Source organism: Varanus komodoensis, unplaced genomic scaffold (assembly GCF_004798865.1).
Source record: "Varanus komodoensis strain SLA01 unplaced genomic scaffold, ASM479886v1 scaffold4, whole genome shotgun sequence".
In the NCBI taxonomy this organism is placed as follows: Eukaryota; Metazoa; Chordata; class Lepidosauria; order Squamata; family Varanidae; genus Varanus; species Varanus komodoensis.
This window is the reverse complement of record NW_025335941.1, coordinates 10,090,880-10,117,439: the sequence shown is the minus strand read 5'-3', so window position 1 is coordinate 10,117,439 and position 26,560 is coordinate 10,090,880. Positions and strand designations below refer to the sequence as shown.

Here is a 26,560-nt window from a genome sequence, read left to right as displayed (position 1 = left end):
GGAGCCACAAAACCCTTTTGACATCTAAAATGAAGATAACACTGCATCTGTTGTTTTTTTACCTTTATGCTGTGTATATAAAACTATAGTGTGTTGCATTTCCATCCGGATATTTTTCAGCAAAGGCTGTGTGTTTGTTCTGGAAATGTCTTGCGACATTCGACTTTTTGTTGTTTGTCAGTTTCTCACCACATATTTAGCATACTGGTAAACCAGTCTCGTCAGCAGTGAAAGCAAATGAATCTGCCCACGTACCATTAAACGTTCTGTTTTCTTCTGACACTTCTCTTTTCTTGGATTTATCCATGGTTGGTCTACCAGGGGTCGAAAAGCTCAATAAATCGTGTTCCGGTGGGTGTTGCACATTGGCGGTTGTAGCGCATATTTTGAGTGACGGAGCCGCAGCAGAGGAATGAAAGAGCCACATGTGGCTCCGGAGCGGCGGGTTGCCGACCCCTGGACTAGGTGGCCCTTTGGTCCGATCCTGTGTGGCTTTTATGCTCTTACGTTTGTATTGTTTTGTGAAACATTTAGAGCTTCTCTCTCTCTCTCTCACATATCATAATACAAGGTGGTCCCCTGCTGTAATGCAGTAGTCTGTGAAGAGGGGCCTCACCTGCTCACTCTGTTAGCAGTGGCTTTCTTCTCACACCAGTGAAAATGTGGATGACCTTCCTGGAATGAGAAGAGGAATAGCCATGTTTGCTGGGCAGATTTAGGTGTAGTGTTAGCCGGACTAATAATCTCTGTGGACCAAATCACACGTGCCATTCAATGCATCTTTGCACTTAATGTCAGTAGCTGGGTTGTTTTTTTTAAATCCAGATAGCGTCAGCTATGAGGAGGTGCTTATGGGGAGGACTATAAGCAACTTTCATCAACTGGTGCCCTCCAGATGTGTTGGACTACCACTCCCATGATCCCACAGCCAAACTAGCTGTAAGATACAGCATTTATAGTCTAACTCATCTGGAGGGCATCAGGCTGGGTAGACCAGTAAGCATGGGCAGATTTAACCCTTTCCTCCCACACTGTGTTCCTGAGATATATCTGTTCTCTGAAGCTAGTATTTGCTTTGGAAGGAAATTCCAAACCTTTGCTGACACCAGTATTGGATTTCCTGCCAAAGGAAATACAAACTTTGGAGGAGTGCAGTAGGGGAAGAGCTGTCCCTTGTATTTTTGATAACAGCTGGGGGAAGGGCACTGCCTCTCCTAAGTGAATATGTGGCAGCTAAGCCCTGGGTAAAGTAGACTTTTATTCATGGGGCTTAGAGGAATATTTTCAGATGTTGCTTTACTACTGTTAATATAATAACGTTCAGTTGTGTTTGTGAGCCACCATGAATAGCTGAAGAATTACAGGGGTTATTTTAATAAATAAAGGAAAGGTTAAGTGCTTCAGAGAAACAACTTTGCCATTTTTAATCTCTCTTTCTAGCTAAGCAAGCTACAATCTTCCATCTCCAAAAAGGTCACCTTTGGACTGAATAAGAACATGACTGCAGGTAAGTTCAGATATACATGCCTTTATTACTTCCTTGAAAATAGGCAGAGTAAGAAGGGATGTAATTTTAAACAGCGATTGCCAAATTTTCAAATGGTTTCTGCATTCTCTTGTAACTGCCTGCCAACCATTCACTTTAATGCAGGAAAGTAAAGGAGCCTGTAGGGTCTGGAATGGGAACTGTACTTTCTGTTCCCTTCACTGGGGTCACCAATATCTGGGCTGACAAATATGTTTGGCCCCCACGGGAACTTTCTTCTGAAATGCATCCACTGCATTAGCACCACAGAACTGACTAGTTGTAGTTTGTACTGATAGTCTAAAGCAGCCTTCCCCAACCTGATACCCTCCAGATGTGTTGGGCTACACTCCCATAGTCCTCATTGGAGTGATGATTGTTGCAATTCTCATTATTTCTGGAGAAAGCTGATCTGAAGAAAAGGTTCTCATATTTGGTCTATAGACCATTGGTGGTCCTTCCACAAGCTCTACTCACGTACTCTGCTTACTACTAAATGTTTAGGTGCAAGGGCCATTTCTCAGTGGCTTGGCTTACAGCCTGCACATTTATTATGAAACACTCTTTTTGATGCTACTGCTAGTGCTAATACTAAAATAGTGTGCTTTGATCTGTAGAAAAAAGGAATTAAATAATCCATTATGACCCTTAAGCAATTTTTATATGGTACATGGGGTGTGGCTTAAGAGCCATTGGAGTCTGCTGGTTATGAGCATGGGACTGGGTCAGTCTGGATTCTAGTCCCTGCTCAGCCATGGAGCCAGCTGGGTGACTTTGGGCTAGTCACAGACTCTCAGCCCAACCTACCTCCTAGGGTGGGGATAAGATTGAGACCATCTTAAGAACCTGAGGTCTAAATACAGAGTTCTTGGCATAGTGACAGATCCTTTGTCAGTAGATATAATATAATCCATTAGGAGACTGCAATTCCAGTTTATCACCATTTCCTTAAAATCATTCTGGATGGTCAGCGACACAGCTGTAGCAACCAGATAAACACTTTTGTGAGCCTAGCAACAGGATGATGCAAGACTCACATTCTTGTTTTTTCATCTTTGTTTCACAGAATTTAAGAAGACAGATGAAAGTATCTTAGTCAGCCCAGAGGGAGCCTCCCGGGTAGCTTTCAATCCTGAGCAAAAACCACCTCATGGAGTGTTGAAGTCCCCTTCTGGCTCTTCTGCAGGAACACCTCAAATAAAGAAACCATTTTTAATGTCTCATAAGAAGAGACCAACTGCTGTGGACTTCTTCTAAGCCAATAAGGAGAAGAGTAATTTTTGTACAGAATATTTCAGTAACCAATTATTTCTGGAGGTATTTTGGGACTTCATTTTCAAAATTAATATAATAGTATAGTTAAGTTTGTGATTGTGTGACTTGTGATGCCATTTCTATCATGAAAGCCTCTTTGGCTGTGCATTGAAATGGCTTTGTGTACATTGTTAACAAAAGGCTAAAGCAAATGGGGTGTGACCTTAGACTTTTAAAATCACCTGTCACACAGTATATGAATTTGTAAAGATTTATTCTAAATTGTTGCTGCTTGCACTCTGTTAATTGGTGGTTGTTCCTGGTTTTCTGGTAAAGAAGCTTCAACTTAAGTCCAGGAATCAAAGAAGCACACAGCTCCCCTTGCCTCAATCCTGTGCTGCTGTATTCGTACTCCCTTACATGTCCCTTTTATCTTCCTGCCAAAGTTTTTGGAATAGAAATACAGGGTTGTAGCTGTCAGTCTAATTTAAGTCCCATTCATTTCAGTATGTCTCTTTTAAGTAAGATAACATTACATACAACCTAGATTATCAGTACAGGTTAACTAGTTCTTTTTTGAAATAGCAACAACACCCAAACCTCCACTGGGATCCCAATTTCTAATACATGTTTTGTTATTGCCTGTATGCCAGACATGTTGGCACATGTTTCCTAAGCACTTGTAGTAATATTGTTAGCTCCTTCAGACTTGCTCCTATGTGTAACATGTACATTCTCTTTAGTAAGTGTTTGCATTTTTATAATGCTGCTTCTACTCAAAATTCCTCAGGTGGGGGCCAGGTTTTGTCATTATTCTTCTTCCATTAAAAGGAACTAAGTTAGAGTGGTGTTTTAAGCTCTTTCTGAAAGCCTTAATGCCTTTTGACACAGGGTAATAAAGATGGTATTGAAAACACAGCTATGATTTACATCTGCAGTGTAAGATTAAATTATTTTCAGCATTTAATATTCTGGTGTGATTCATCTGTCTTCACTTTAAAGTCAAGAGTTTTTAAAAATGGTTTTTCCCTTTTTTTAGGGGTACCACATCATTACTCTGGGTATTAGAATCTCAACCCTTCATAAATGCAGAATAGCATAGTTCAGGGAACCTCGCATACACAGAAGGTATTATCACTTAATTATGAGTTTTGCTTGCTTGCTTTTTACTTTGGCCACTGAAGCTTGGTAATAACATTACTGTATTTTTCTGCTTTGTAGGTCAAAGGACAAATAGTTCCCCTGCATCAAGGGTATGAAAAATGTAGCTCTCCAGATATTTTGGACTTTATCTCCTAGTATTCCTGACCATTCGTCATGGTGGCTGGGCCTCTTGGGAGTTCGAAGTCCAAAGTATGTGGTAAAAAACTTTTTGCAGACTCCTGCCCTTGGCATTAAGTATTTCTCCTGAGTTTTCATCAAGTTCAAAGTAGTGATATTATAATTGTTTTGTTTTCAAATGTCTTCTGGTATTTTCCTTGTTAAGCGCTGTCCATTGGTTTGAGAGTGCTCACTTCCTCCTCACCCCTTGGAGCTGAAAGAGGGTGAATTGAATGAGAATGGAATATTTGCATTTTGGGGACTTGCATCAGATAGTGTACATTTGTTAACTCTTTATATTAGTAAACCTTAATGGAAGGAAATATCACAATATAAATGTTAGTATTGGCTCTTTAAACTGACTGCTTTACTTGCTTGGAGAAAGGCAGTGAGGATTTAGAACCAGTATAAGTCAACAATTTACTTTTGTTGAAGTAGAAGCACCTAAGAATATTGAGGACAAGAGTTGCTTTTAACCTTTGACCAACCTAAACCTCAGAGTATTATACTTCCCATGAAAATAATCCATATTATCAAGTGTGTTGCAGAATAGATGTTGAAAGCAAGATCAGCACCTGGCATCCATGGGCAGCTGCTTGGGCCATCCATTACATTTTCATCCCAGTCTAGTCCTCCAGACACCTAACAAGTGTCTCTAGCTATTTCCATCTCCAACAATGGACAGTACCCTGTGCTGCCTCTGTGTTGGCAGGAGAAGCTTACAGTTCCTAAAACGAGGCAGAAACAAGCATTTCCATCCATTCTTTGCGGCTTTAGGAGGTACTGGTTCCTGTTGTGCTAACAGTGGGTCCTGCTGGTACAATAGAACTAGAGGGAGCTCAACAGAAGTTTAGGATACTGCCCGATCCAAGGCATTGTGGGAAATTAAAATAGCAGTTTCTATTAGCCAGTATGCCCAGCAGAAACCACCAGTAGAGATGGGGAGAAGTTTCACACTCTATGTTCTAGCTGTTAAAGTCATTGACCAGCTTTTCAGAATTCACACACACATCAGGCTTCTCTTAAGAGATGCCCCCCATTGTTTGGAACTGCAACTCACATTAGCCCCAGCTAGCTTGGTCAATGGTCAAGGATGATGTGAGTTTTACTTTGAAACATGTAGGGGGAAAAACCTGGGGTGTGCAAACTGAAATGTAGCTCTTAGGATGTTTTGTACTTCAGTTGTCAGAAGTCTGTCAGCATGGCAGCAACATTTGTTTCTGCATTGCAGCCTTGCCTGATGCTGCCCTCTAATGTTTTGGACTACAACTCCCAGCACGTCTACCTTTGTCTATGCTGTCTACAGCTGACTGGAGTTGACATCAAAACACCTGGAGGCCACCAGGTTGGGGAAGGCTGCTTTTATGGTAATAAACTTCTTCCCACAAATAGTGTAAAATAAGAATGGGATAAGGAAGGTAAATTTTTGCCCTGGAATAGCCCATAGTTGCTTAAAGCTCTTGCTGTTCTCACTGGGAATGGATTAAGTCAAATGAAAAGACCCCTTGAAAATTGCAACTGAATTCATAACTTGGTTTTACTTTGCAACTGAATTTATAATTCCATTAGCAGTGTTCTCCTCCCATGACATTAGAGCTCTTCACCTATCAGTAATATTAATGATCTTGACTTGTACTTAGCTGTTATAATAGAGAATGTCTAGAACTGTCCCAGCTTGGTATTCTTTTGTAAAGTGGTTCCTTAAAAATATTCACTTATGTAATACAATCACCGATTATCTCATATACATCTTAGAACCATATCACATTTCAAAAATCAGGAACATTGACAACAAATGGACAAAAAGATTTAAAAAAAGGATCAAAGAAAAATGCCAAGGAAAATGCTAATTTTCCATTTATATTTAACAAAACTGAGTATAGAAAATAACATTTTTCATATTCTGAAACGTTTGTTTTGCATCGAGGGTAATAATTTGTTAGTAAAATACAATTGGTAAGTTCAACAAATTTACCCTGATTTCAAAATTCCAATGGAACTAGTCCACAGTATGAGCTGCATTTAAAAAAAAAATCCATTAGCAGTGACGTGTTTTATCTGCTTCCATGTCTGCTGATTCTGAAATCAAAACTGGATTGTTTCCAAATGAATCCAATTCAAACATATGAAAAGGTGGGCTAAAAAGATAAGTATATCTCTTGTCTTTAACAACAGGTTAAACAAGGAGTGATCTGCTCATGTATACACATTATGTAGTGCAGGTTTCAAAACGGAATTGTCCTAGACTCAAAGAGGCATGTTGTAGATAGTCCTGATTTCAGAATGCTGCATGTGTATATACTATTACAGAAATGCCATTGCACCATAGTACTGTTCTTTATTTTTTGTATTGTGTTCTCTGTTCACATTCTTCCATGTACTGAAACAGAACCATATTGACCAATTATATGAAATTGTATATAAGCTATTATATTACTGTTGTCTTTAAGACTATTTTTAATCCAGACAAGTGTAGGGCATTTTCTCTCACTAGAGGAAAAGAACAAAAACACAATTACCATCACCCAGGTAACATGCCTGAAGATGAATGCAGACAACATTAGTCAATTTCCCACATGACCCCCACAGTTCTACCTGAAACAGAAATCTCTTCTGCTTAAATCACATCATAGCAATGATAAGAGTTTCCTGCTGTTGGCATGCATGCTTTTTCAGAGAATAGAATATATAGAACTGTAGCTTTTACTAAGCAGATATCCTTGAGCCATGAGGACTGAAGGAAGGGGCTCGTGACTGCCAGATGATGACACGTGACGCAAGCTACACATAATAAGCAAACTGCTGAGAGATGTGATTTATGCTGGGAGCATTTTTCCTCCTTGCAAGGATCCTGTGGTATTTTTGGCTCATATTCTTCATAAAACTAGTATGTTTATTTGGACAGTTATTGTATGCAGTATTTTCCACCCTAGCTATGGTTCTACAGGAGGCAACTCTTTAGAAGGCATACATAGATGTACATGGCAGAACAAAACAATATGCCAGACAGCAGTTTAATAGTTGCTGAAGACAGTTGCAGAACAAATGTGGATCCTCAACCATCATTAATTTGTAACTAGAAGCTATGTTCTTTTTTCCATTTAGAGCAGGCACAAGGAGCTGAAGCTAGTGCAGTATCTAGTACAGGAGGTATGAGACTTCTAAAATCAGGAGTTGTAGTCCAGTATATTTAGAGGGCATCGGATTAGGGAAGGCTGGAAAGATTGCAGAACTGTCAAGAAAACTGGTATTTGGCACCGCACTTGGTTATTACTTTTTTCTGATGATGGAACTCAAGATTGGTTTGACCAAGGTTGGATTATCAAACATGCTAAGAACACGCTGCCTTGCACTGTTTAGAATATGGCACTGATTGCTATCATAGTGTGGCGCTTCTCAACAGCCTAGCTAGGGAGTGTGATTTGTCTAATACAGCTCTAGTTTTGTCAACAATGTTGGCATGAAAAAAACACCACATTTTGTTTTCTTATTTAGCTCCAAAATCAGACATGTTTGCTCCACAGTGAAAAACAAACAAAAGTAAGCAGTCCACCAATCTACCTCTCTCATATTCTCTCTCTCTTGCGCGCGTGCACACACACACGATCAGCCAGGATGGAGGGTAGTTTGAGAATTGCTACGTTAGGCCCCATACCCTTGATGTCCACAGATGAGCTACTTTTCTTGTTGCTATATTGGCGTCATCCACATCCAAGAAAGACAGGTGACACATTACATAACTTCAAGGTGATGTTTCTTAGGTTCAGCTTGTTAAGTTCTTGTTAGGTATGTGCTAGACAGTTTTCTCTATAGGGCTCCTTTCAATTGAGAAATAAGAGGTTTGCTTCACATTGCTTATTGCTTCACAGTAACTTGTGGTTATTATTTTTCCCCTCCCTTCCCCCACCATGGCTGAGGTTTAGCAACAACTATCATGGTAAAGGATACTAGCTGAATTACGATATAGTAAGGCAGTCTGGTGTAGTAGTTAAGAGTGTGGGACTGGAACTTAGGAGGTCTGGGTTCTAGTCCCCACTCAGCCATGGAGCTAACTGGGTGTCTTTGGCTCAGTCAAAGACTCTCAGCCCAACCTCACAGGGTTGTTGTTATGGGGATAAGATTGAGGGGAGGAAGAAAATCATGTACGTTGCCCTGAGTCCCTTGAAAGGAAAAATTGTTAAGCCAATGTGCTGGGTCTGAATTCATTCAGCAGAGACCAGCATGTTTGAGTTTCCCATAACTACTGTTACTTTCTGGACTGGAACATCCAGTTTCTAGTAATGACTACATTTCAGGCTTTCACTCTGTTTCCCAAAGATATCAGTACAAAGTGTAAAAAGATAAGAACTTTTGGTTACTAACTACCTGGAATTGAAAGTACTTTATTGTTATTTGATTTAATACTGTAATCCACTAGGAGAGTCTTTGGATTAGTATAGCAGAATACAAGTTGAATAAATAAATGTAAAACGCCTTCTAGTTTGAGGCCTGTGCATACAACTGACCTGACTCATTCACTGAATTTTCTCTGTCTAGCTGTTGCCTTCTTTCACTGTAACTCACCCATGTTTTCCCACTGCTTTTATCCTTTTTCTTACCATGAAGACTCCATGAAGATGTAAAAGTTGTACGGCCCCTTTTCATGGGTTGTGCTAGCAGCCCTCTGTCAGGAAGCAGCCCATATGGAGGACTGCTAATTACTGTCAAAGCAATAATCTCCAGCAAAGTTGCACCTCTTTTTGAACTCTAGTAGACCAACATGCACAATTATAAACTCAAAGAACAGAGTTTGTTTCTGAGGCAACACATAATACACATTTTCCCAAGCATGGATCAAAGCCCAAGGCATTGAGATTAAACATAACAAATGAGTCACACAAGGAAGAAGGAACACACTGGGGAAAAGGTTATTAAATGTTTTTACAAGGATTATCTCACACAGTGAAAGTTAAAAACAAAGTGGTCTTACAAAATATTGTTTTATACTGTTGTATTCAAGCTTAATTTAAGGAGAAACTTGTCTCGTCTACTTTAAGTTGTACTAACATTGGATATAATCCTTGGTTTCCATCTCTTTAACCACCAGCACCAACAGCATCTTTGATATGAATTATTCATTAAAAATGAGCATGTATTTAGAAAATTGAGGTAACTGAAAAGATTTAGTGTCACAAATCAACTCTCTGCTGAATCACATGGGGATGGATCCAGACTTAGTTCTGTTTATATAAATGAACCTCAGGTTGGTCAGGCCTATAGCAGAGTGGTAGTTACTTCTGAGCAAACATTTATAGGGCTACTATGTTGTGGTGCTTCCAGATACAGTTTGTTGCATACATCAAAAGAAATTGTGCATGTATTTAGTCTTTTCCTCCTCATATTTTTCTGCAAAAGATAAAAGATGGAAGAAGTGGTGTGCAATATAAAAGGAGGAAAAGCTTGCCTAGACCCTAAATATAATTCCATGAAATGAGGTAGGAAATGGTTTCTAGAATCACCTATAGACATTAGGGAGCAAATTTTTAACACACTGGGAAACCTTACCCTTAACATTAGCTTGCCCTCTTGACAGTTGCAATCTTCTTGTGTGTACTTTTTGGTTATATAACTGCATTACCATGGCAATAACATGCATTATCATGCCTTACGGATTCATTAAATGTACTATGCATGCCAGATGAGTGATGTATAAAGATGAACACTGAGTGTGAGGTTTCTTTGCACACTCAGCTACAACATTGGGAACAAACTCTTGGGTCATCAAGTCCAGCCTTCTTGCCAGGAACAAATCCTGCCAGAGTTCATTCTTAGAACTAAACTACATTACAGAAATGCTACCAACTCATCACTCTTGAGGCACTCACTTCTCTGCCATAGCATACAGGAGTATTTGCCACATAACGCACAGAATGAGTGCATGCAACACCACAAAGAACAGCCATGGTAGCGACTTTTCCCAAACAGCATGTGTTGGTTACATGCTCTATGCAATTTGCCTAATTACCCTCATGGTTTGCAGGCTGCCACATTTTTGAACCCAGCAAGGTATGCAGCAGGGGGTAGTTTCCAAATTACTCCCAAACCCTTTAGCAAGCCATAGGGCCTAGAGGAGGAGCTGTAAAGAGGTAGTCTAGCCCATTTACCTAATAAGGCAGTGCAAGGTTCAAGGTCAGCTCCTGGTCAATGCAAGGATGGATCTTACCTCTCCACCTGCCCTTTCTGCAGTAGCTGCTCATACTCAGTTCCTTGAGGTTCCTTGCAAGGGTAAAATAGGAGGATTATATAAGCTGCTTCGGGTTCCTTGCACAGGCACTGGAGGTGTAGGGGAAAGCAACTTGGATATGCACTAGGAGATTTTGCAGCACCCAATGGAACAAGGCGCTCTCTCACTGATGTGAAAAAATATCCCAGTGTAGGGACCAAACAAGCCTTGTAAAGGGGATGGGAAGATGCCTGAAAAGGACTCTTGTGAGTCTCGTGTTCAGTATCACTTAATGAGACTACAAGCAGAGGCCCTTCATGGCCAGAGAGAAAACCAAGTGGCTTTGGTGGCAGTGTTGGGAGTCAAAGTTATCTGCTACTTGAAAAATACTGAAGATCAAATATTACCAAGGGACTGCATCAGTTTAAGCAAAACAAATACTTGCATGTCCTGCTTTTGAAAACCTGTAAAGAAATATCAGACAATTATCTGAGGATTTCAAGAGCCTTAGTTACATAGTTCATCTCAGTGAACTGCTCTAAGTGAGGCACTTTTTTGTTGTTTATCTTAATGGTGATGGTGTCTCCCCATGTCCCTTTTTATGTCTGCCTGAAAGGTGACTACGAGTATGACACTAGGCAACTGTCTCAGAATGTGTGTGTGTGTATCTGAAGTGGAAAAAGGGACCATACATCTGTGACATTCTGGTCTGTGTCTGCTAGGGTCATGTGACTGGCTATTTTAGATGACTTCATTAAGAGTGAATAGGAACTAGGAATTCACTATAAGTCTAGGAGTGGTGTGTGATGAGTGTGGGGGTAATATCCTGCACCTGATGCACTCCAGATGGTTTGGACTACAACTTCTAGCATGTTAGCCATGCTGGTTGGAGTTGACAACACCGCAGGGCATCAGTGTGGAGGTTGCTGCAGCCATAAAGCCAAGATATTTTGCTGCCTGAGGCAAAGAACAAAATGGCACCCCTTCCAGTACTATGTCTAACTTGACTGGTAGTTGCATCCTTCTTCAATCCCAACTATGAGTCAGCTTCCTCCAAGGATCATTCAATACCTTGTAGCTACCTCCCAACATCTCCTGCCGGAGGGAACGACCATAATTTGCCTAGCGGTAGTGCTGCCCTGGGTAGCCAGGTTACACTTGGGCCAACCCGGATAACGAGCCTGGATAACGATTCTCCTGAAAGGATGGAAGGCTGTGGTGGTGACCACTTCCAGGAGGGGCCACCCCGCCAGCAAAACCAAGAGAGCATCTTCTCGGGGCACTTTCCGAGGAGTCAGACGATGTCACACGGCTCACGACTCGAGGAAGCGGGGCTCAAAAACTTCCGTGCACAGACGCCCTTTTGCCTTGAGTGCCGCGTGAGGGTCTGGCGTCGCCGTGACTAAGGACGGGGCCGGGGCTCTTCCAGCGGCAGCCTCTCCTGCCTCTCCCGCGCTGAGACATGGGCAACCGCGTGGGCGCCCTCCGCTGCGGGGAGAGTACAACACGCTGCACGTGGGCAGGCGACCGGGCACGCCGGCGGAGGCGGCGGGGAGGAGAGGGCGGCCCGCCGCCGTTCCCCCCCGCCCCCCCTGGCGTGGAGTGCGGGGGCAGCGCGCCTCTCGCACGAGCGTCCCCCTCCTGCTGCCGGGCGGCGTGCCCGTGTGTGGGTGCCTTTAAATTGCTTTCGCGGGAGCTGCTGCCAGTTCAGTCTCATCTGTGATGTAAGAAGAGACTTTAGGTGTCTGCGCCGATCGCCTGACTTTTCCCGTCGCTTCTCGCGGGCTGCTTCTCTCTCCGCCGCCGCCGCCGGCTGGCTGGCTGCGCTGCGCTGTGCTGCGCTGCTCGTCCCGAGCCGAGTCCAGGCTGCCCTTCTTCGCCCCTGCCGCCCTCCACTGCCCGGCTTGAGCCGGCGGCGCGCGCTCCCGTCCCCGCTCGCCTGGACAGAGCGCATCGCCCGCTCCTCTCCCGGCTCAGCCGCGAGGTGCGCAGGCATGGAGGAGGAGGAGTGCAGGGTGCTCTCCATCCAGAGCCATGTCGTGCGCGGCTACGTGGGCAACAAGGCGGCGACGTTCCCCCTGCAGGTAGGTGACGGAGCCGAGGGGGCGCGAGAGCCGCCCGAGGGAGCCCCGCGAGCAGGTGGCGGCGGCGGGCTCTCCTCCTGCCCTTTGGTCTGGCGGCGCTTTGTGCTGCGCGCGGCGCTGAGGTGGTGCCGGGGCGGGTGGGCGACGCGTGCAGGGTGTGTGACACGCTGCTCGAGCGGCCTGCTGCCCGCCCGCGTGTGGCGACGACGGCCGCCTTCCCCTGTCTAGAGGGAGCCGTCGGCTTATGAGTGCACAGCCGACCTCCCGCATTTCCCCAGGCGAGGCTTCGCCAAGGCGACCTCGTCCTCCAGGGTGGATGCCCAGGCGCATCCCGGCGAAGGGCTAAGTGAGGAGACGGCACAGACCGATGCCGCTTCTTGGTGGCGGAGCCGCCGCGCAGCAGCTTTCCTTGCGTTCGCCTTCCAGGCAAGTTCCTTATCACAGCGATGCTGCGGAACAGGCTTCTGATCAGAGGAGGAGGCAGAAGCCAGTTGCCCTCCCAGAGTCTAAGCTCGGGAGGACGCTGAAAAGCGCTGCCGGCTGCGTTGGTAGGCCACGGTGACATACTCGCCCTTCTTAACATGAAGGTTTAGAAGGGGGTTTTAGTTGGGGAGTACCTTAAACCGGGCCGGGGAAAGTGTGCTCATCCGGACGTTGGACTGCAGTTCCCAGCAACCCTAGCCCGTTTAAGCCATAGTGCAGGATGGTGGGAGCTTAACAGCCTCCTAAGCAACCACACATCCCTACAGCCCTGGTTTGAAGGGTTGTCCAGGTTGGTTATTACAGCCCTAGGACATACAATGAATGAATCTCTGTAGAGCCATTGCTTTAAAAATAAAGAATAACATTTTTTTAATATTGAAAGCTGGCTGTCTTCCTTCACACGTTACTGGTTTATGTGGTTTATGTTAACCAGGTAGTTGATTTTAATGATATATTCAGAAAATTGCATAGTGTGCAAGTACTGCAAGGTCTGATATCTCCAATAAGAGTCTGAGACTATTGTTTTTGTATTGATTTTTAGAAGTTTATGGGATGATTACTGTAACTGCTGAGGCTTGGGATTATTTATTTGATTGATTTTAAAGGGGCATGTTTCAGAATTTACTTCAAAACCATTTTTTCAAATACTACATAATTATATGTTCTAAAAGATATAATACAAGTCACGTTTTTGTGTCATGTGATTTCCGAAGATTCAGAGGAAAGCCACCACATCTCTAAACCACAAGGTTAGATTTTTTTTTTTTTTGCTTTTGCACTGCACTTTGCATTGGCAGCCACAGGAGATAAATAGGCATCCTGTGCCACAGTCATGTATTCCCAAAACTATTTGTTTGGCTATGACTACAGGTCAGTGGGACCAGAATATATAGTGAATTAATGTTAGATATTTGGATTGTAGCCTTACTTTATATCAGACTTGAACTATAGGAAAGGGATTAGCTTTTATTTATCACTGTTTTCTAGTATATAAACCAGTCAGTTTAATAGATACCATAACTATGTATTAAACTTATTCAGCAATTGAAGCAAACAAGTAACTGTAACTTCAAGAAAGATTTTGTGGTTTCATAACGTGATGGTTTCCATTTATTTCTGTGTTGTAGCCCTTTAAACCTTTGATCAAATTCCTACCAAGTACAGTTGCCTGTTTTTCTTGACTAACACACAGTTGCATATAAACTAACATGCACTAACACATGTTGCTTTTATATGCTATCTAAATTATATCTCTCCTTTCATTAGATATTAAAGTTACTATAGATCTTCCATAGAAATATCAGTTATAGACTTAGAACTGAGAACTACAATTAGTGATATCTGTTTCTTGAGTGATTTTGTTTATTATTTTATATATTTTTGCCTATTTTGTTAGCTTTATTTCAAAATAAAATAAAATGCCATGTAAAAAAAAAGAAAAAAGCTTGAATCTTTTAGTGCTCACCAGGGAAAAAAAAAAAGAACTAAAACACTGTTTGGTCCCCAGAGGATCACAGAACTATAATGTTGCTACTGCACACCAGTTTCCCAGAATTTATCCTGAACTAGCAACTGGAATACATGTCACCAGGAGAAAGTTACCATGGTGAAGATTAGACCCTGAGAAGGGATTATTTTATATATTTACGTATCCTGGAAATTCTGTGAATGACACAGTAATTCAGTCTCCTAGCATGCATGTTCCAACTCCTATCCAGGATTAACTGAATAGAAAAAGTTCTAAACTGCATTCATATTTTTATTGCTAATGAAGTTTTTAAATGGCTCATACATGAGAGGGGAAGATTATGTTAGGGAGGGCTATAGCCCCATTGTAGATCACCTGCTCTGCATGTAGAAGGTCCCAGCATTAGTCACTGGCATTTCTAGTTTAATCGTTACCAAGAAGTAGGTGATATGAAAGACCTATGCCAAAGACCCTGGAAAGCCATTGTCAGACAGAGGAGAGACAGTACTGGGCTACAGAAACACTATAATCACTTACATTTCTGTTTTCCTGTGTTGCTAAGTATTAGTGATAGCACCAGAAAACAACTGTTTACACCATTCTTGCAAAAAAAAAAAAAAAAAGGGTATCTGTATTTCTGATGGGGATGAAGAGTGGGAATTGTGTTTTCCTAGGAAGAACAAGTTGTGACTTGTGCACAACTTTCTTGCACCTTTGCTTTTCACCTGCCACTCAGCATTTAAAGCTTGGATTAGAAATGAACTGCAGCATAAGCCTACTCAACAAAATATATCCAACACACACTTTTTATCCTTTTACTTTAACCAAAGTTCTTCTGGGACACAAAAATAATGACCAACTGAAACAAATTTCATACATGTTGGAAACGTAAACACATTATATGGAAAATAGTGGCACTGACTTGTAACTCCAAGAAAGGTATATTTCATTTCCTTCAGACTAAGCTGGGTGAAACCAAGAAATTATTGTTTGTATTATGCTGCAAGCATTAAGAGACACTGAGGAATGGTTTATATGTCAAGACATTGTACAGATCTTACAGTATTTGAAAATATGTGTGAAGAATTGCATGACTGGAATGCTTTCCCTATGCCAAAAAACTTTCTATGGACACCTGGCATGTCAGAGAGGAGAGTCTTTGATAGTCTCCTGATATGGTTTCATTGCCTGCCATTAAAATATTCCAACTGATGTAGAGTGTTAATTGTTTTATAGATTTATTGTTATTTAGGATGTATTAAAATAAATTAGAAGCAAGACATTTGTCAAGAAATGCCAGGGTTATTAAAAGGTCAGGGCACTGGAAACATTTTGAGAGCATAGCCTATTTTGAAGCCATACATTCATTGCATTGATTTATCTCTACAGAGAATGAGAACCATGCTCGAACAATTCTTTTAGAGGATAATGGTGGAAACTTGTCATAAATTGTTGTGTCAATAGAATCAGTGGTGGCAGTGCACATTATGCATTCGATAGGGTGAGTAGCATGCATTTGAAATATTCAAAAGAATCTAGCAATGCACTCAGATCAGCAATGGAAGCCCTGCTGTGTGTTCCTCACCTTCTGAAATATGGTGGGTGGAACACAAGGCAAGACTTTTTCAGTTGCTGCAGCTATCTGTGGAATTCTTCACGAATCATGGAAGACTTTTTTTTCAAAAGACATTTGGACTCACTTTGGATTAATTTGTTTTGTTTCCTTTACATTTTAAGGATTTGGGGTTTTGTTTCTGCAGATTCATAGTGCTGCATCTTTTATGTTTCGATGTAGCCACCTTGAGTATGTTTTGATTGCATGGTAGGATGAAAATGTGTTAACATATACATAAGGGGCAAAGTGTGTTTGTTTATTAAAAGTATATATTCTACTGGGCCAAACTTCTCAGAGTGGCTAGTGTATGTTTATCAAAAACAACTGTACATGAAAGTAGGCAAGTTTAAAGTAGAGCCAAAATAAGGATTGGGTAAAAACAGCAATCAAAAGGTTTTGAGAGAATAAAAAGGGCTTTGCCTGGCATGGAAAACACATCACACTAAGTTCAAGGTGAGCATCTCTGGAAGGGGGTTCCAAGGTCAGGGCACCAAAACTGAAAAAGCCTTTTTGTGAGACCTTCCTGCCTAACTCACAAAAGTGGACTTTAGCAAAGGAGGAACTCCAAGGAAGATCTTAATAACTTGGTAGTCTCATGTAGTTTTTAAAGCAGCCTGAGCCCAAGCTTTAATATTAAAAGTTGCATGAGAACTTTTACTTATGATCTGTATCCTGTCGCTGAAGAGTCAGTCATTCTCAGAAAGTATAACCCTAATATAGTTCAGTAGCATTTCTGCCATGCTTGTTGCATTGAACTCAGATAAGGTTTACTGCAAACACTGGGCTGCACTGCAGGTCACTTTGCTTCCCCTGGGATTGCTCCCCTTAGGCCAGAAATCAATTTAGTGGTAGAGCAGCATGCATCCAGTTCAATTCCTTGTATTTTCAGTCTGAAGAATTAAGTACAGATGATGAGAGACCCCTCTTCCTGAGGCCCAGAAGAGCCATTGCCTGTCAGACTTGACAACACTGGAATGAATGAATGAGTACTCTGAGCTGGTATATGGCAGCCTCTTGTGTTCCTGTGCCACTGGATGCATGATGGCTTGCTGTGTGGCATCCTGCCACCTCACGTTTAAGCTGATTTATAAAACCCAGTGTGGAGTCAGACTGTACAACTGGACAATGCATCTTCCAAAGAAATTAATCATCACTGTTATAACTTAGGTAGTACGTCCCAAACAAAATGCTTCAATTTGCATTACCCACATGCAACAAGTGCGTACAATGTGACCATCTTGCAAGTTTGTGGCTGAGGTCAGATTTCATCCACACCTCACATTATATTGCAACAGCTCCTTTTTTCTAGAAACTTGCCCATTCCCTTCAATTTATTTGTCTGCCCTGTTAATAAAAGTCTCATTGATAGAGAGATACAGGGCTTTATAGACTTAGTTCTGCAATATTTCATCTTCAGTCTTGAAAATCACTGATGCCCAGGGATCTTGCCAGCCCTTTTCCTTCCTCCTGGTAGAATTATGAATTGAATAAGCATAAAACTAGTGATTTCTAAATATTTTGCATACTTCTTTAAGAACATGATTCATGTGTTATCTATGAGGCAAGGTCCAGTTAAGTAGGTTTTGAAGACCATTCTCATTATAGAAATGGTTTTAAAATCTGTTCTGATTATAGTGTCTCCATGTTTGGAGAGATAGGATTTTTTCCTTTCCACTAGAGGATAATCAACATGCGAGTCAGTGCTGGAGCAGACGTCAGAGCATGCTAGTATATGCTCTGATGCAAGATAGAAGCTGTGAGGCTAATCTTCGCTCTGTAGTGGCAGCTGTTTCTGAAGATGGAGGTAAGTGGTCTCGCTGAACAGTGAAACCTCTGCAGGCTAAATTTCCCAGAATCAACATTGAAAGATGCTTCAGCCTTCTGACTCATGCTGACGTTTTACTCTATTTATAGAAGAACACAAGCGTTTTAAATATTAAAATGAAACATAGTAAAGAGGTTGAAAAAACTGTAGTAAAGCAGCCTGTGTTTGCAGCCAACTGAACAAAAAATATAAAATCCATGGCTATCATTGGTAACCTTAACACATACTGGTAACCTTAACATATGCTGTTATACCAGCTCATTTAGAAATCAGGGCCCATAACAGTTACCCATAACATAAAATGTAAATTGCGTCATGGCAGTAGTCAAACACGTTTGCTTTCTTTTTTGCCTTTCCCTCTACCTTGGGTAGGACAAGTTCCGTGTACTATTAAAGGGACATGAATATTTTGCAAAAGTGCTATTGCACTATGTATACCTTGCGTGTAAAAAAAACCCCTGAAGCGGTAACTAGTAATTCCCCATTATTTGGTGGTGGGAAGTTTAAGTAGCATATGACATAAAGCGGAAGGGACAAGCTGTATGTTTGCATAAAATTGGACTTGAATCAAATGAATGCACTTGTTTATTTGCCACATTGGAATAAAAGGCAAAAAAATGCTGGTAATATGATAATGACTTAATAGTGTTGAAGACAGATTAGCTATTAGGGCCAGCATCAACTTTCAGCAGTATAGCTATGTGAGTCTGTTGCAGCAAAACCAATGAAGACTCTCCTGGCATTAGCAGCAGCTGCTGACCTTCGTCACCATTGCTCACCTGCCTGCTAGATCAGCCACAGGCTGTCTGGGTGAATGAGCATGTATTCGCAATGGCAATGAAATGGAGATGCCACTGCCACCAGCCACTTTCCTACCTTAAGGTAGTCCAGTCTGTGAAACTGATGAAGGGAAAATTCCAGTATGTGTTGACAGTGAATACAGGAAATACAGTAGAAAATTCAGATGAAGCTGGAATACAGAATCAAGAAAGGATTCAGAGGAACTGAGACAGATGGAGGTTCCCTGTTAGAGAATGATACAACTGTGAAGCCAGTTAAGTTATCCAAGATGAAGATTTCAGCAGCTTCAGAAAAAGCAGTTGTCAAATCTACAGCTGCAATTATTCAGACCAGTAGAGAAAAGTACAGACAGGATAAGCAGATTGATGGTGATCAGAAAACCACAAGGGAACCTCAGGATGTGCATAGATCCAAAGCCCTCAAAGCACTGTGAAGAAATCATTTTCTTTTGCCTGCACATGAAGATATTTTGTCTGAAGCAAATCACATCATCTGTGATGTCAAGACTGAATTTGGTGTATTAAGCTGGATGAAAAATGCACTGTTAAAGATTTGACATTTGCCACACCCTTTGGGAAATATCATTGCCTAAGAATACTGATGTGCATCAGCCCTGCTGCAGCCATGTTTCAGAACAGGTTAACATAAAACTTGGATGGTCTGGAAGGAATTCAGGTAATAGTTGTTGGTGTGCTAATAGTGCAAGGACATGAAGACCTACAGCAAGCACACCAGAACCATAACTATAAACTAACAGCATTTCTGAAAAGATGCAAAGAAAGGAATATCAAATTGAAAAGAGGCAAACCTGGATTAAGGGACACAGAAATACCATGTTGACCACCTACCAATTTTGATAGGGCTGAAAATAGATCCAGAAAAAGTAAGAGCTATTTGAGACATGCCTTAACTCCAAGATGTGGAAGGAGGCCAGAGATTTGAGATCTTGGGGCAGTGATAACCTCAGATGACAAATCAGATGTACTAGTGACTTGGAAGAAACCTAGTTTTAAGAGATGCTTTGAGCTGGGTACACCTAAGAGAAGCTGCCATAGAGGGATCAGTAGATCAGTAGAAGCTGAAGCAGAAGTCAGTATGATACAGTACTTACCCATCTTTGAGGAAAGAAAGAGATACAGTGAACAAGGATGACTACAGAAATGAAAAGTCATAATATTACAGGGCTGACCAGAAACAAAAGATATATCACAAAAAATAACAATTTTTTCCCTGTTATGAGATGAACTTTGTGTACAGAGTGACATCATCTTCCAGGGAGAAAGAGCCATTATACCAGAAGCCCCTTAGTCAGAAATCATGCACAGAGTAAGGCATCACATCTGCAAATTGAATTGTGTATAGCAGTCCAAAGAAACAGTCTACTGGGCAGATAAAAATGAGCAACTGAAGACTTTCTTGGGGAAATGTGAATTGTGCAGAACCTGGGAAGACCTCATCTTAAAAAAAAAATACTATTACAACTTGACAGCTCAGAGAGACCTTGGGCAAAAGTAGCTGTGAATTTGGTTAGCCAAGCAGACAAGAAATACATGATCTTTACAGATTACTTCTCAGATTTTGGGGAAAAAGATTACTTATCAGTTATCTCTGCCAGAATAGTCATTATGTAAAGTAAAAGCACACTTTGTACAATATTGGGTATCAGACACTGTGTTTTCATATGATGGGTCCTAGCTGAAGCAATATTCCAAAAAATCAGCAAGGACTGGGATTTTGAATGCAGCACTTCATTACCTGGGTATTCTCAAATAAATGGCAAAATAGAATTGGCAGTAAAAACAGCTCAGAAACTCTCAAGAAAAGCAAAAGCAGCAGGGGCAGGTGCATATCTAGCACCTTGCAATCATCTGAGCACTGAATCACAAGACCTAAACTCAAGTTCAACTCAAAGGTTAATGAGTCTAAGAACAAAGACACTTTTGCCAACAAGTGGGATGCTATTAAAGGCATGGGGTATAGGAGCATCTCTTAGTGAACTGAAGAGACAGCAGAAGCAAAGACAGGCCCTGTATCACTGCTGATCAGCCAGACATCTTCTAGGCCTAAAGACGGGGAATACTGTGAGAGTCCAAGCCGTAACAAAACAGAACATTGCCTGGCACGAGGCAATCACAATTCCATATGATAATGCACAATAATAAGGTATAGATGCTTGGCAAACAAATATTGAGACATAACAAAAGACACCCAAGGGAAGCAACAAGAAAATCAGGGGATGCCATATATTTGAATGAGGCACACACATGTAACAAGCAGAGAGTCCTGCAGGATGCAGCGATGGGGAGATCCTTTCCATGTGCTGACCAGGGCAGAGATACACTCAAGGACAGTCCAGGGGAGATAAATGCAGAAGAAGAGACGGTGACAGCAAGGCACACCAGAGTCTAGTGGGCAGCAGAAGGATGGCATCACTGTTTGGACACATACTTGAAATGGGCAAGTTATTAAGAGACTCGCTCACCTGAAAGACTGTGCTTAAAGTTCCTGCTTGTTTTTATTTTTCCTTTTCTTTCTCAAGCAAGAATGGATTTAAGAATACTCCGGATTTGGCCTAATGGGTTGTGCTTTCTGGGCAGAAATCAGGAAATGTTTGAAGGCAACACCTCCTACTTTTGTTTTGAAGGCAGATCTTGAGGGATGCCCTGTACCAACTTGAAAACAAACATGAGTCCAAGGACAAAAATTCTCTGCAGTAACCCACTTAAATGTCCTCTTCCAATGTTTCAGTTCCTGAGGAAGGCGCTGTACCCCACATATATGTGCACGATCTGTTACCTAAACATAGATAGGTGAAGCAAAGCAGTAAAGTTATTTCAGTTACTGCAGCCCGATGATGTGGACAAAGTGCTTGGACGAGTACGTCCCACCACTTGCCTTTTGGACCCTTGCCCATTTTGGTTAATAAAGGATTCCAAGCACGGGATTGGGACCTGGATCTTGGAAGTGGTTAACGTTTCTCTGAGGGAGGGTCGGGTGCCTGCCCCTTTAAAGGAGGCGGTAGTCCGACCGGTCCTGAAGAAGGCGTCACTGGATCCAGAGATGGCCACTAATTATAGACCAGTGGCCAACATCCCGTTTCTGGGCAAGGTGTTGGAGCGGGTGGTGGCGGGACAACTCCAAGCACTCTTGGATGAAACTGATTATCTGGACCCATTTCAGTCCGGCTTCAGACCCTTCAGGTACTGAATCTGCCTTGGTCGCCCTGTACAATGACCTGTGCAGGGAGAAGGACAGGGGGAGTGCGTCCCTGTTGGTTCTCCTGGACCTCTCAATGGCTTTCGATACCATCGACCATGGTGTCCTTCTGGATAGGCTTGCGGGATTGGGGGTTGGAGGCACTGCTTTGCAGTGGTTCCGCTCCTATCTCAACGACCGATTCCAGAAGGTGGTGCTGGGGGACTATGGCTCTGCGCCATGGAAGCTATGCCATGGAGTACCGCAGGGGTCCATTTTGTCCCCTTTGCTGTTCAACATCTACATGAAACCGCTGGGAGAGGTCATCAGGAGGTGTGGGCTGCGGAACCATCAGTACGCTGATGATACCCAGCTCTACCTCTCGTTTTCCACCAATCCAGGTGAGGCAGTGGCTGGTGACTTCCCGTCTAGACTTCTGTAACGCGCTCTACGTGGGGCTACCCTTGAAGATGGTCCAGATACTTCAATTGGTTCAAAATAGAGCTGCCAGGCTGCTGACGGGGACTGGACGTTATGTTCACATGACTCCAGTTCTCCGTCAGCTTCACTGGCTCCCCATTGAAGTCCAGGCCCAGTTCAAGGTGTTGGTGATGACCTATAAAGCCCTAAACGGCTTGGGTCCTGGTTACCTGAAGGAGCGCTTACATCCATATATGCCCAGCCGCCCCCTGAGATCGGCGGGAGAGGCCCTTCTCCTGGAGCCCTCCGTGAAAGAAATTAGGAGGGTGGTTACTCAGAGGAGGGCTTTCTCAGCGGTGGCGCCTAAGTTATGGAATGCGCTCCCCAGAGAGGTCCGCCTGGCGCCATTGTTATTTGTTTTTCGGCGCCAGGCGAAGACCTTTTTATTTAAGCAGCATTTTAAATGTTAATATTATTGAATTTTATCTGGCCAGGACGGCTTATTTTATATTGTATATTTTTTATTCTAATGTATATATTTTAATTTTTATTTATCTAATGGATCTAATTTATTGTTGTAAGCTGCCCCGAGGCTTCGGCGAATGGGGCGGCATAAAAATGTTTTAATAAATAAATAAATAAATAAATAAATAAAGCTAAAACTCTTTTCACTCTTTCAGGTAGTCTGAAATCAATTGATGTGACACTGAATGGAGCCAATTGATTGTGTGTATCTGTATACAGAGAAGGCTTATTTGTTCTAGTTCCTTTTGGCAGAAAACTGCATATTGCAGGATGAGGAAGTTGCTATAAATGGTGCTGAAGAAAATATATTGCAAAACAACAAGCGAGAAAGAGTGATTCATTGAATGGATTATAGCCATTTGGGGAGAGATATAAAATGAAGACTGGGTCTTACTATATCACTTTTAAGCCTCATAAGACTAAGATGACATTATTTATTGCTTTTCAAATAAAAGGGGGCTTTAAAAATATTTTATATATGATTTAATTATTACAACTGTCAGTATCCACTGTCATGCAGTTAGATCTCACAAAATTAGAAGCCGTTTGAAAGCAAATTCCTTTCAGGAACAAAATTTAAGGCAAAAAATCTCTGGTTAAAAATCCAACCAGCACTAAGCACTGCCATTTCAGTTGGAGAGAGTTAAACATAGGCTTTGCTGTATGCATTAGAGAAATATTATGCTCAAGTCATGTAGTTTCCACCAAGCTATGAAATTAGAAGGAAGGCAATGCCCTCTTGCACAGGGCCCATGCTTAGCAACCTACAAATGAAATCCCTCTCAAAGAAATATTAAATGTTTTGAGGGATGATTAAGTACCTAATATATCAGCTGAGTATATGTAGCGGAATGACCAATACCTTGGATGTGGGGAGGGGGCAGGGGCAGCGTTTCAAAAGAGCGATGGCCCGGGAGACTGTGTAGTTAGCATAGGATTGCATTCTAAGGCTGCAAATCTATATTGTAACTGAGACTGTTCCATTGAATGCAATATGTTTCACTTCAGAATAGAGATGCATAGGATTGCACTGTCAGGCTGCAGTCTTATGCTAGAACAAGCTTATTAAGCAGTCTGTAAGTTTATTTATAATAGTGCATGATCAGTAGAAGCCAGCATGAAATTCTCAAGAATAAATTCTGCCAGACTAATATCCTTTCTCTGATTAAATTATGAGAAGAATGGTGGATTGTGAGAATGCTGTGGATATAGTTTCTTTGATTTCAGCAAAGCATTTGACAGAGTTCCCTGTGGGGTTTTGGTTAGCAAACTGATTAAATGTGGGATAAATGATAATACCATAATTTAAACTGGGTTCACACATGGTTAGAAATCAATATTCACAGAGTGCTCATCAGCAGCTCCTCATAAAACAAGGGAAGTTTCAAGTGCAGTCCCTGATACTCTTCAATGTTCAATGTCCTTCCCCATTCTAAAAAGTCAAAATGCCGTTCCTAAGGATTAGTTATAGGCAGAGCTTTCAGTTAAAATATGCTGATATTTTCATTTTATCCAGTTTATGGGTCTCTATTGAACTGCATTCATGAAAGCTTATCTGAAACAGAATTCTGTGCTCAGACAGAAAGAGGTTAGACACACCTGACTTAAATGAAGAGGTAGAGATATTTAGCCTCTCAAGGGCAAAGTCTAGAAGCTATCTGTTGGAGATGTTCCAATTTGGGATGCCTGCACTGGGCAGAGTTAGACTGGATGCCCTATAAGAGAATATCAGGTTCTATGGTTATATGGCTCTGTTGTGAACTATACATTTATCAGGGCCAAGACATGGGTGGTAGGAGTCACAGCAGAGGCAGCAGGACCAGAGCAACAGGACCCAAGGCAGGGCAGGGTTGAAACACTGTTCAGAGCCTGGCAGTTGGATCAGAGGCACAGTCAACCGAAGAAGCAAGCCAAAGCCAGGAACTTGGCGAGCATAATCAGAACAAGACAAAAGCACAGTCATGAGTAAGCCAAAGATCAAGAACCAGGAAGCAGGGAGCAGGTACCAGAGTCAGGCCAACAGGATGGGATTCAGGACCAACAGAAGGTATGGCAATCAAGGCAAAGGAGCAAGACAGGAACCAGGTCAGGCAAGAGCTGGCCCACACCACAGCTAGCAGGAGAAAACACATTGCTGAAACAGACACTAGGGGGAAGAACCAGCTGTCCCAGCTGTTGCTTATCAGGAGGCTGAGAGCCCCAGGAAGACTTGGGCCCAATCCTGCAAGTACTTTGGTGACTACTTCACTTCTGGACACCAGAGGGCACCCCAGAGCTGCTCAGATCCTGACAACATTCTATAATTGTGCAGTGGATAATGTGTATGGATGGTATGGGTTAATATGTAGGTATTTCTTCTTGAAAGTTCTATTTATCTTGGTCCTTTTTGTTTTTCAGACAAACCTATTTCATAGGTTTTAAGAAAGGATAAATAGAAGTAACCATTGACAACAATTCAGCACAGCCTTCTTCAACCTGGTGGCTGCCAGGTGCTTTCTTTTCCGAACTCTGTCAGCCCCAGCCAACAGCTCATAATTAAGGTTGATGGAAATTGTACTCAGAAGTATTTGGATAGCACTAGACTGGGGAGGTGTGGTATAAAAACAATAAAGTGTAAACAATAACACTTAAGTAGTGTGTAAGAACTAAAATATCTCCTCAGATGAGGGATTCTTGAAGCCAATTTCATCTGGTTTTGCTGAAATACTCAACAGAACAGTCATCTATTTTTAAAAGAATTTAAAACATGTGACTGGAATGTGACACATTTGTTTTTTTCACAGTTAGAAGCCAAGAGTAACACATTTCTGATTGTAGTTGGAAAACCATCTGCTGTTTTGATAACAACGCTCTTGATTCAGATGTAGGGCTAAGAACATATCCCAGAATTTGGAAATACAACTGTATACTAGCCCCCAGTCTTTGTACCTGTCAGTGCAACACAACTTTGCTGTGACCTGCAATACAGAATATTGCCCTGTGAGAGCCATGTGGCCATTTGTACTGAACTACTAGGTAAATGCTTTAGTTTTTCTCAGACTATATAAACTAAATTGCTAATTTTAAAAGAAAACAAGCTCACTCATATATCTCTGATTAGTATCTTTACCCCCCCCCCCCCCCCATAGTGGCAGGTTGTGCTGGCTGCACTTCTGGATGCAGTGCCTGCTGCTGCTTCCCATTTTTCTGGCTCAACAACTGAGGCTGGGGCAGTTGTTTCCCATCACAGGAGTTGTTGTTGTCTCTCTGAGGACATGGAGCAGGCTTCAGTTTTGAAGCTGTGTGACTTGAAGTTCACAGGTTTGTTGCTGAAGGTGAGGGAGAAAAGGCCAAACTCTTGAATGTATTTTTCAAAAAGAAAAATAGCCCACAGTGCAATCACAAATGTGTTGAAGCCCTTCATTTTAATAGCATGGTGCTGTGTGACATGTAGGTGGAGGACACACTGTTACAGAAAAACAAGTTTGAGTTCCCCTTGGGCCCAGGGAACTAGTTGTACAGTTCATTGAATACTGACCTTTGATTATAACAGCTCCCATATGCAACTACTGGATTTTATCTTTTGTTTTCATGCCAAGCCATAGATTAAACACTACAGTCTTCATTTGGACTGCATTTCCTGCTTTCTCTTAACTACACAAAGTTAAATTCCTGTTGAGAGTGAAATTTGGACTGCTGCTTTGGACAAATGCAAACTTTTCAAGGTCGTAATAGACTACACGAACCAGCAGTCTTTCCACTATTAAGTTCTGAAATAGCTAGCTCAATACCTCTTCCCAGTGTGATGCATTATTGTTGCTTTGTTTCTTATCTCTAAGACAATTGGACTATCCACTGTAATGT

The 26,560-nt window shown here is 42.0% G+C and overlaps 2 protein-coding genes across 7 annotated transcripts in view; both read left to right on the top strand.

Moving 5' to 3' along the window:
* Positions 1 to 6,543, top strand: part of RRP1B (ribosomal RNA processing 1B) — a 26,401-nt gene extending 19,858 nt beyond the window's left edge. For 4 of the 6 annotated variants that reach the window (XM_044442317.1, XM_044442319.1, XM_044442320.1 and 1 more), the window contains 2 exons: positions 1,441 to 1,507; positions 2,592 to 3,746. In XM_044442317.1, the coding sequence (XP_044298252.1) occupies positions 1,441 to 1,507; positions 2,592 to 2,782 (258 nt within the window). In that variant the 3' untranslated portion in view covers positions 2,783 to 3,746. Of the gene's footprint in view, positions 1 to 1,440; positions 1,508 to 2,591; positions 3,747 to 3,818; positions 3,908 to 4,000 lie in introns of those variants that run through there. The other 2 variants (XR_006415910.1, XR_006415909.1) reach the window with 2 other exon arrangements.
* A 5,449-nt stretch (positions 6,544 to 11,992) lies between these two features.
* Positions 11,993 to 26,560, top strand: part of PDXK (pyridoxal kinase) — a 61,626-nt gene continuing 47,058 nt past the window's right edge. The window contains exon 1 of the mRNA XM_044442321.1: positions 11,993 to 12,385. Within this exon, the coding sequence (XP_044298256.1) occupies positions 12,296 to 12,385 (90 nt within the window). The 5' untranslated portion in view covers positions 11,993 to 12,295. The remainder of the gene's footprint in view (positions 12,386 to 26,560) is intronic.